At 64.8% G+C, this 9,654-nt stretch overlaps 2 protein-coding genes across 5 annotated transcripts; one reads left to right on the top strand and one right to left on the bottom strand.

Moving 5' to 3' along the window:
• Positions 1 to 669: 669 nt before the first annotated feature.
• Positions 670 to 4,953, top strand: WSB2 (WD repeat and SOCS box containing 2). Of its 4 annotated transcripts, none has more exons than XR_015707198.1 (9): positions 670 to 1,187; positions 1,358 to 1,529; positions 1,604 to 1,839; positions 2,050 to 2,181; positions 2,547 to 2,647; positions 2,906 to 3,078; positions 3,312 to 3,425; positions 3,722 to 4,020; positions 4,238 to 4,278. XR_015707198.1 is itself a non-coding variant. In XM_087768607.1 (9 exons), the coding sequence occupies exons 1-8, from the start codon at positions 1,172 to 1,174 to the stop codon at positions 3,786 to 3,788; spliced, it is 1,011 nt and encodes a 336-aa protein (XP_087624733.1). In that variant the 5' UTR covers positions 670 to 1,171; the 3' UTR covers positions 3,789 to 3,832; positions 3,913 to 4,020. The 4 variants fall into 4 exon arrangements, 3 of the variants coding, with proteins under 3 accessions (XP_087624733.1, XP_087624732.1, XP_087624731.1); XM_087768607.1 differs by lacking the exon at positions 4,238 to 4,278 and having other exon boundaries at positions 3,722 to 3,832; positions 3,913 to 4,020; XM_087768606.1 differs by having other exon boundaries at positions 678 to 1,187; positions 1,607 to 1,839; positions 3,913 to 4,020; positions 4,238 to 4,953.
• Positions 4,954 to 5,759: 806 nt separating this feature from the next.
• Positions 5,760 to 8,545, bottom strand: RFC5 (replication factor C subunit 5). The gene is made up of 11 exons (XM_087768608.1): positions 8,492 to 8,545; positions 8,337 to 8,401; positions 8,118 to 8,254; positions 7,944 to 8,023; positions 7,525 to 7,598; positions 7,244 to 7,403; positions 6,996 to 7,077; positions 6,748 to 6,877; positions 6,462 to 6,539; positions 6,321 to 6,375; positions 5,760 to 6,050 (listed from the first exon to the last, which is right to left on the bottom strand). The coding sequence occupies exons 1-11, from the start codon at positions 8,521 to 8,523 to the stop codon at positions 5,954 to 5,956; spliced, it is 990 nt and encodes a 329-aa protein (XP_087624734.1). The 5' UTR covers positions 8,524 to 8,545; the 3' UTR covers positions 5,760 to 5,953.
• Between the last annotated feature and the right edge of the window lie 1,109 nt (positions 8,546 to 9,654).

Raw genomic sequence — 9,654 nt, 5'->3', positions numbered from 1 at the left:
GGGTGTCAGCATGCAGGTGCTGGGTCCTTGGGGGGAGTCACTGCTGAGGGGGTGTCACTGTGGGGGTGTCAGCATGCAGGTGCTGGGTCCCTGGGGGGGAGTCACTGCTGAGGGGGTGTCACTGTGGGGGTGCTGGGTCCCTGGGGGGGTCACTGCTGAGGGGTGTCACCATGCAAGTGCTGGGTCCTTGGGGGGCAGTCACTGCTGAGGGGGTGTCACTGTGGGGGTGCTGGGTCCTCACTGCTGAGGGGTGTCACTGTGGGGGTGCTGGGTCCCTGGGGGGGGGTCACTGCTGAGGGGTGTCACCATGCAAGTGCTGGGTCCCTGGGGGGCAGTCACTGCTGAGGGGGGGTCACTGTGTGGGTGCTGGGCCCTTGGGGTGCTGCTGCCGAGGGTGTCACCGTGTAGGTGCTGGGACCTCAGGGGGGTGTCACTGCGGAGGGGGTGTCACTATGTGGGTGCTGGGACCCTGGGGGTGTCACCGTGTGCGTGCTGGGTCCTTGGGGTGCCACTGCTGTGGGGGGGTGTCACCGTGCGGGTGCCAGATCCCTGGCGGGGGGGTCACTACTGCGGGTGTCACCGTGCGGGTGCCGGCTGCCGGGGGGTCACCGCCAGGGGTGTCACCGTGCGGGTGCCGGCTCCCGGGGGGTCACCGCCAGGGGTGTCACCGTGCGGTGCCGGCTCCCGGGGCTGCCCCTTGGGACACCGCGCCCCCCGCCCGGGGGCCAGGCCCCCCCGCTGCCACCCCGCCGCACCGGGGGGCCGGGGACCGGGGCGTCCCCGCGGGCGCGGCTCGGGGCTGTGTTTGCCGTCAGACCCGTTCCCGGCTGCCTGCTGCCCGCCTCCCTCCTCGGGGAGCGGCGGAGCCCCGGGGCAGGGCCGTCCCCGGAGGCCGGCGGGGAAGCCGAGCCGGTGCCTCCGCTTCTCCCGCCCGGGGCTCCATCCCCGCTGCCCCCCGGCTGCCGTTGCCCGGGCTCAGGCCCCGGCGGGGCGGTGCCGCCCGGAGGAGGAGGCGGAGGCGGAGGAGGAGGAGGCGGCAGCCGGGCTCCCCTCACCGCGCCGCCGCCGCCGCCGCTACCGCCACCCTGGGCCTGGGCCTAGGCCTGGGCCCGCGGAGGCCGCGCCCGGCCCGGCGGGGCTTTGCCGTGGCCGGGCGGGCCGCAGAGCCGCCATGAAGCCGAGCGGAGGTGAGGCGGGGCGGCGAGCGGCGGCCGGGCTCGGCGGTGGCCGGGGCCGCCTCGCTGAGGGCCGGGGAAGCGGGTGTCCCCCCCTCCGGGACCCCCTGTCCCCATGGGGAGGGCGGGAGGAGCGGGGCGAGGCCCAAGCCGGGGGGTAACGTGGCCGTCCCGCCGCCCAGAGGAGCCGGTCCTGCTGGCGGAGCTGAAGCCGGGCCGTCCCCAACGCTACGACTGGAAATCCAGCTGCGAGACGTGGAGCGTGGCCTTCTCCCCCGACGGCGCCTGGTTCGCCTGGTCGCAGGGACACTGCGTGGTCAAGCTGATCCCCTGGCCCCTGGAGGAGACCGAGCTGTGAGTATGGGGGCAGCTGGATGGAGACGGGGCAGATGGGGTGGGGGTTAACGTGCATCCCTCCTTTCTCCCAGCAGCTGCAAAACCACAGAACGCAAGAGCCGCGGCAGCAAAGCGGAGGCCAGGAGCCGAGGGGTGGCCAAGGAGAAGACGCTGGAGTGCGGCCAGATCGTCTGGGGCCTGGCCTTCAGCGCCTGGCCGGTGGCGGAGGCGGGGGAGACGGACCCTGCCTGCGCCGTGGGTCTTCCCTGCCTGATCCTGGCCACCGGGCTCAACGACGGGCAGATCAAGGTCTGGGAGGTGCAGACAGGTGAGCGGCCCTCGCCGACAGCGGGAGCCGTCGTGGCTTCAGGCTGGTGTCTCTCCCTTTGGAAGGAGATCCCGTCTCCGTCCTTCCCTAAATACTTCCCCGGGGTGAGCGGGAGCCCCTGCCCTGTCCCAAAGCGGGGCTGCCTGCGCCTGAGGGGCACTGCCTCGTTCCCCATGGAGGGACGGCGCCGAGCATGGCTCGTATCCACAGGACACCTCCTCTTCAGCCTCTTGGGGCACCAGGATGTCGTCAGAGACCTGAGTTTCGCTCCCAATGGAAGCCTCATCCTTGTGTCGGCCTCGCGGGACAAGACCTTGCGCGTCTGGGACCTGAGCAGAGATGGTAGGAGCGTGCAGGGATGTCCCCGGTGCTGGGTCACCCCCGGCCGAGGCTGGGCTCTGCTGCGGGAAAGGGGGGAGAAACCCACCCCGGTAGGGGAGATGGTGGGAGAGGATCATAGGGGACAGTATTCTGGGCAGAAGGGGTGAGTCCTGCGACACGGAGCAGAGCCATCTTCTTGCAGGTGGGGCCTGGGAGGCGCAGGAGGGGGCTGCAAGTAGACAGAGCCTGGGATCTGCCCAGAGGAACCCCCCAGCCCCGTGCGCATTCCCTCTCGGCAAGGGGAGCGGGGGAGCGGAGAGCAGGGGCAGGGCCCCGCGCTGCCTCTCGTGCTCCCCTCTCGTGACTCGCGTGTCTGCCGTCCCCAGGGCGGCAGGTGCAGGTGCTGTCAGGCCACGTGCAGTGGGTCTACTGCTGCTCCATCTCCCCAGACTGCAGCATGCTCTGCTCCGCTGCCGGAGAGAAGTCGGTGAGTCCTGCAGGCTGGGAGCCATCCTGTGTCCTGCTGAATCCAGCGCTCCCCTCAGCCCTCCGTGTCAACCCACGCGAGAAACCCCACTATGAGGAGGGGCCGGGCCAAAGCCACCCTCACTCCTTGGCCGTTCTGGTTCTGCGTGGAGGAGCTGGGACCAGAACCCGTGTGCCTTCAGCCCCAAGGGGGAGATGCTTCTCCTCCATTCCCACCCCAGGGATGCTCCCAGCCTCAGCCCCTGCCCGTGTCCCGCAGGCGCTGCTGTGGAGCATGCGGTCCTACACCCTCATCCGGAGGCTGGAGGGGCACCAGAGCAGCGTGGTGTCGTGCGACTTCTCGCCAGACTCGGCGCTCCTCGTCACCGCCTCCTACGACGCCTGCGTCATCATGTGGGACCCCTACACGGGGGAGCAGCTGAGGACGCTGCGGTATGGAGCCGGGGGGGCAGTGAGGGACCGTGGAAGGGGGACAGAGCAACGCCATGGGGGTTTGTTGGGGCCTTCCCTTCTAGTTGGGCACAGCCAGCGCCTCTCCCCTGTCTCCCGCAGCTGAAGGGGGGCTCTGACTTGCCAGGTTTGGCCCCGCTGCCAGCCCTGGAGCACTGGGGATGGGGTTCACAGCAGCCTGGGACTGACGCTGGGCTTGTTCTCCCCACCCGCAGCCACGTCCCCTTGCACTCGGCGGTGGACTACAGCAGCGAAGTCCACACCAGCTCCCTGCGCTCCGTCTGCTTCTCTCCTGAGGGCCTCTACCTGGCCACGGTGGCAGACGACAGGTGAGTGAACCCCCTTGGGGACCTCCAGCGGGAAGAGGGTCCCAGGAGGACACCACCAAAACAAACCAGGAGCTCAGGACGTGCCAGTGGGGAGCAGACCTCGCATGCCAGGTCCCCACCAATGCCCCGGCGTAAGGGGAAAGGGCCTGGGACACCGCGGCTTGGCTGTGGCAAGGGGTAGCAAGGTCAGGGCCCTGTCGCCCCTCAGGGCGATGAGCCGGGGCCCGTGTCCTCCTGCGTGCTGTGCCGCCCTCGCTGTGCCCCTCAGCACAGTCACTAGCTCTGTCTGCATCCAGCTCAGCTCTACAGGGGACAGTGCCTCCTGCCTTGCTGCCGTGTTGTGACACTCCTGGGATGCTCTAAGCCCATGGGAAGACAATCCTACTCCAGAGTTTGCATGCATTCAGGTGAACCCAGAGGCTTTATTTTAGCTGCAGGCACTGCGTGGATGTGGGCCTGGCATTGTGTCCCCTGCCTTTTTCCCTAGGCTCCTGAGGATCTGGGCATTGGAGCTGCGGTCTCCGGTTGCGTTTGCTCCCATGACCAATGGTCTGTGCTGCATGTACTTTCCACACGGCGGTTTCATTGCCACAGGGTGCGTACGTAGGAGAAGAGAGCGGAGAAATACGTGGCTGCTCCCTCCTCCTGCAGCTCTGGGTCTGCTCAGCAAATTGGGGGCTTCCCTGGGGGTGCAGACTGGTTTCCTGGGCTGGGGAACGCACGCTTGCTGCAAGCTCGGGATATTTGGGGGTAATCGAGTTTTCTCATGCTGCTCTGCCCCGTGCTCATGGCTTGTTCGGGTCACGTTGCAGGACCAGAGATGGCCACGTCCAATTCTGGACCGCTCCAAGGGTCCTCTCCTCGCTAAAACACTTGTGTCGCAAAGCTCTGCGCACCTTCCTGACGACGTACCAGGTTCTCGCGCTCCCCATTCCCAGGAAACTGAAGGAATTCCTCACTTACCGGACCTTTTAAGGCAGCGCAGAAAGTGGAGGCACGGAGGCGAGAGCCCTCTGCCCGGCGGCGGGGCTCGGCCTGGGTCAGAGGAGGCACTGCAGCAACGACGTCTCGCTGATTTGTGAGCCGTGGGGCAGGATTGCTACTCCCCTTGTTTTGGGGCTGTGTCTGTGAATGTGGAGGGATTTTTCGGTATAATAATCCTAGAACCCAGCAAAAATGCATGCAGAGGGCAAGGGGCACAGCTGCGGTGGCCCTGCAGGGGACACAGGTCCCCCTGTCCCCCTGCTATCTGCAAGTTTTGGGTCAGGTGCTTTTGCTTCCAAGTGCAATGTTGTGGGGTGAAGGTTGGCACCCGCAGTCTGAGCAGAGCTTTTGTCGTTCGTACGAATACGGGGCCGCAACCGTCCCTGACAAAACCGACCCTCACCGGGACTGGCTCGCGCTGTAGCTTAGTTGCCGGAGCATTGTGGGCTCTGCCGCTCTCCTGGTCTGGGCGCAAGCTGGACAAACCCGAGCAGGTCTCTGCGGACTAGACAACAGCAATGACAGAATAAAAAATGATTCCTCACGTCTTTCCTCTTGGTTCGTAGAGGTGACCTGGGGATACCTGGCAGGGCAGGCTCCAGCCCTCCTGCTGCGGCTGCCGGGGTGGCAGTGAGCGCTCGCTCGGCTCTGAAGTGCAGCAGACCAGTAAGCGTTCAGCAGTGGGTGCTGGGGAGGATCCGTCCACCGTGAAGGTGGGACACAGGGCTTCACACAGCCCGCAGCTCCCGTTCCTCTGCTGCTTTCTCTCCCTGCTGGAGCTCGGCGCTCCGGCAGCCCGGTGTCCAGATGTGCTGCGCATGAAGCAGCCTCCTGTGCTTCTCTCCCTCCAGCTTAGCTGGTTGCTGGAGTGACAGCACGTGCTCTGAGCCAGAGCCCGACGCTGTGACCCCAGATGGTGGAGAAGAGGGGGAATGTCTCCTCTAAACTGCTCTGTGGGATGTTTTCCCTCGCAAGCAGCCGAACCCAGAAAGCTGGTGTTTCCCTAACCCCTCCAGGTGTCACCCACAACTCTGTCCCCTCTTGTAACAGGGGGATGTCACCGCAAGAAGCCGCGCTGGCCCTGCGCAGCTTGCTGTGCACGGCTGCCCCGCTCAGCTGCACGAGCGAGGGGGTGGCACAAGCCATGGTTGTGCTCCTCAGCGTGCAAGCATCCGGAGCGGCTCTGCCCTGCAAGGAAGGGAGGTTTTTGCAGGCAGGTGACAGCAGCTGGACTTTGGCCTGCGTGGGTGCCACGCTTTTGCAATGGGACAGGGGCAGGGGGTGAGGCTCGACCACCTCCCTTTGGTCCTTGCTGTACAGGAGGGAAAAGACAAGAGAAGTGCAACCTGCTGGGCTTGAGGCATCTGTATTTCCTAGTGACGCTTAGAAACAATGCTGCCCGACGCTTGCGCCCTGGCTGTGGGCTCAAAGGCTTGCAAAAAGGAAACAGAAAGCTGCAGGGAGCAGCTGCGGGCGCGGGGCTGATGATCCCTTCCAGCTTCCGTGAGATCCAGCTTTGCAAGCAAGGATCCACCCGGCAGGACTCAGGCTTCGGCCACGATCAGGTCCCTGGTGACTTGGAAAGCCGCGATGAGGGAGCTCAGCTGAATCTTTTCACTGGTCCCAGCAGCCAGCCGGTACCTGGAGCAGGGGGGGAGGACAGGTTCGGGTGTTTACACCACCATCCGCGTCCTGACAAAGCGACAGCCCTGGCCAGGCTGGAGCAAGCCAAGCGCAGCGCTGGCGGGTTTATGCGGCAGGGACGGATGCACGGGGGCGTTTGCCAGCTGTGCCCACCAGCTGCCAGGACTCGGCACAGCACGGTAGCGGTGACCTCCATGGGGCGGGCGTGCTGGCAGCCCCCCAACCAGGGTGTTGCAGGGCAAGGAGCCGGGCTGAGCGGACACTTACTCGATGTCTGCCATTTTGATGAGCAGCTGAATGCGGACCGAGGGTGGGAAATCAACTGCGGAGAGAAGGAGACGGCGTGCGTCACCTCGGGATGGTTGGGCCTCCCGGGGTCAGCCAGGAGCCGGCCCCGCAAGCCCCTACCTCTGTGCACAAAGAGGTGGATCTCGGTGAGGATGTCCTGCAGGGCCAAGCCCTTCAGCGTCTTCAGCTCCATGATTTCTGAGATGGGAGCGAGTGAAGGGCTTTCTCCCATTCCTTTCCCCGCGAGATCCCACTCCTCATCTCCGCGACAACCCCGAGGACCCTCCCCAGCGAGCAGCACCCACCCCAGCCGGAGCAGGAGGTCGCAGGACGGGAAGCCCTGGCAAAGAGGAGGATTTAAAGCAGCGGGGATTAAACCCCAGGGCCGGCGGAGGACAAAGGATACTGAGATAGGCGGTGGAAAAGTCCTGGTTCAGCATCCAGTCTAGGATGTTGGCAATGTCAGACTTGAGGGGGTGTCCCGTGCAGGTGTAGACGTTCTCCTCTGTCACCTTCCCGAAAGCCATGGTGGTGCTCTGAGGAAGAGGAGGGCGGAGGAGGGATGAAGAGCCCAGCCAACCCCTCCAGGGCAGCTGCCTGCGGGGGGGCAACCGCTGCCGGCTTACACGAGGAGAGCGCGGCCACGGTCCGTACCTGCAAGATATTGAGGGCTCTGCGCATGTCACCGCTCGAGAGGGTCACCAGAGCCTTCATCCCGTCCTCAGTCACATCCACCCTGGAAAACAAGACCTGGGGCTGCAGAGGGAGCCAGCGCTGCTGGAGGGAAATACAACCGTGTGGAAAGCGAAGCCCACTGCCCCTCCCCGTGTAGGGGAATGGGGAAAAAGGGGGCGCAGAAGATGCTGTGGAGCCCCCCGCGTCCCGCGACGCCCCTGGCTCACCCCTCCTCCTGTATGACGTGCCGCAGCCGGGGCACCATCAGCTCCGGGGTGAGCGGGCCGAAGCGGAAGCGCGTGCAGCGGGACTGCAAGGCGGGGATGATCTTGGAGAGGTAGTTGCAGATGAGGCAAAAGCGGGTGTTTTCTGTGAACTTCTCGATCACTGTGAAGAGGAGGGAGGAGAGGCTGGTCCTCGTCTGCCGCCTCGTGCAGGCTCCCACCCTGCACCGGGCTGGGAAAGGCTGAAGGGGTGCCAGCGGCGTGGGGTGCCCAGCGCCCCTCACCTCGCCTCAGGGCGTTCTGAGCATCCTGGGTCATGGCGTCGGCTTCATCCAGGATGACGAGCTTGAAGCCTTTCCTTAAAAAGGGAGGAAAAAAAAGGGGTGGCTTTGGTCCCACCTGCTGGCTTGGTGCTGGAGAAGAGGGGATTGGGGGATGCTTATTCCCAACCTGACCCCCACGAACGCTCCCGGGGAGCCCTCCTTTCCCCTCTGGAGCAGCATCTTTATCCCTCATCCCTACCACCCTCATCCTCCCCGCTTGCAGGGCAGCCCTGGCTCCTTCCCACCCGCTCTGGCACGCTTCCCACCCCAGCAGCCCCCCCAAACCCCAAGCCGAGCGCCGGGGCAGGCTGCATCAGGGCGGGGGGGGGGGGGATGACAAAGGGACGGGGAGCTTTGGGAAGCGCAGATCCGCCGCTTACTTAAAGATGGTCCTGGTGCTGGCGAAGCTCAGGATGGGCCCTCGGACGATGTCGATACCCCGGTCATCGGAGGCGTTGAGCTGGAGGGAGCCGGCGTGGATCCACATCCCCGTCTGAGGATGCTCCCAGGGGTGGGGGGGACCCCACCATCACCCCCACCCCATTCCCATTTACCTCTAGCACCATGGAGCCAAACTCCCGCTCCCGGTAGAGCTGCCTGGCGCAGGCGAGGATGGTCGATGTCTTACCGGTGCCGGGCGGACCATAGAGGAGAAGATGCGGGAGTCGATCTTCGCTGATAAACCGTTGTACTGGTAACGGGATAAAGGGGGTTGGGGGACGCCCGGTACCCCCCGGTGGTGTTAATTACCGGGGAGGGGGGTTGTTACTCACCGGTGCTGAGGATATCCCGGTGCGACACCAGCTCCGACAGCGCCTGCGGCCGGTACTTCTCCACCCTGCACCGGGGAGAACCGGGGGGAGGGGGGGGGGGTCAGACCGGGGCAGCTCCCGCCGCTTCCCCCGCCCCGCTCCGGTCGCGATCGTACCACGGCAGGTTCCCGCCGCCGGCTCGCGCCATTGTCGCGACGTCTCGCGAGAGCACCGGGAGGGGGCGGAGCGGGCGTAGGGCCGCCCCCTCCGGGGCTGTGGTTGGGGAAGAACCGGGGGGGGGGGGGGGATGGGGGAAGCGAGGCGACGCCGGGGCTCGTGGGAAGAGCGCGGTGCTGGGAATAGCAATGGCTTTAGCGATTCCCGGTGCCGTGCTTTCCCCCAAAAGCATCCCCGCTGCTTCGCTTCAGCCATTCCCAGCACTGCGCAAGGTTGCGGGCACGCTGCTGGGGAGAGCGCGGTAGCAGGAATTGCTAAAGCAGGATTGCGGGCATGGTTTTGGGGAGAACACGGTGCTGGCGCTCACCAAAGCAAGGTGGTGCCTGGGCTTTTGGGGAGAGCGCAGTGCTGGGAATTGCTAAAGCAAAGTTGTGGGCATGGTCCTGGGGAGAGCACGGTACCAGGAATTGCTAAAGGAAGAGTGCAGGCATGGTTTTGGGAAGAGTGTGGTGCTGGTGGTCATCAAAGCAAGGTGGTGCCTGGGCTCTTGGGGAGAGCGTGGCACTGGGAAGTGATGAAGGCAAGTTGTGGGCATGCTTTTGGGGAGAGCGCAGTGCTGGGAATTGCTAAAGGAAGAGTGCAGGCATGGTTTTGGGAAGAGTGTGGTGCTGGTGGTCATCAAAGCAGGGTGGTGCCTGGGCTCTTGGGGAGAGCGTGGCACTGGGAAGTGATGAAGGCAAGTTGTGGGCATGCTTTTGGGGAGAGCGCAGTGCTGGGAATTGCTAAAGGAAGATTGCGGGCATGGTTTTGGGGAGAGCGCGGTGCTGGCATTCAGCAAAGCAAGGTGGTGCCTGGGCTCTTGGGGAGAGCACGGCACTGGAAAGAGCTAAAGCATGGTTGTGGGCATGCTTTTGGGGAGAGCATGGTGCTGGGAATTGCTAAAGCAAGGTTGTGGGCATGGTTTTGGGGAGAGCGCGGTGCTGGCATTCACCAAAGCAGGGTGGTGCCTGGGCTCTTGGGGAGAGCGCGGCACTGGGAAGTGATGAAGGCAAGTTGTGGGCATGCTGTTGGGGAGAGCGCGGTGCTGGGAATTGCTAAAAGTGAAGTAGTGGGCATGCTTTTGGGGAGAGCACGGCACCAGGAATGGCTAAAGTAAGACTGT

Source organism: Nipponia nippon, unplaced genomic scaffold, assembly GCF_047370975.1.
Source record: "Nipponia nippon isolate SJK-2023a ecotype South Korea unplaced genomic scaffold, ASM4737097v1 scaffold_30, whole genome shotgun sequence".
NCBI lineage: Eukaryota > Metazoa > Chordata > Aves > Pelecaniformes > Threskiornithidae > Nipponia > Nipponia nippon.
This window is presented reverse-complemented; position numbering and strand designations above follow the sequence as displayed.

Excerpts from the sequence above, each read along its gene's own strand:
- WSB2 (XM_087768605.1), top strand. Across the intron at positions 3,426-3,912 it reads GCCACGGTGGCAGACGACAG|GCTCCTGAGGATCTGGGCAT; the intron begins GTGAGTGAACCC and ends CTTTTTCCCTAG. Across the intron at positions 4,021-4,237 it reads GGCGGTTTCATTGCCACAGG|GACCAGAGATGGCCACGTCC; the intron begins GTGCGTACGTAG and ends GTCACGTTGCAG.
- RFC5 (XM_087768608.1), bottom strand. The coding sequence starts at position 8,523 with ATGGCGCGAGCCGGCGGCGGGAACCTGCCGTG. Across the intron at positions 8,402-8,491 it reads GGCGGCGGGAACCTGCCGTG|GGTGGAGAAGTACCGGCCGC; the intron begins GTACGATCGCGA and ends TCCCCGGTGCAG. Across the intron at positions 7,404-7,524 it reads TCAGAACGCCCTGAGGCGAG|TGATCGAGAAGTTCACAGAA; the intron begins GTGAGGGGCGCT and ends TCCTCTTCACAG.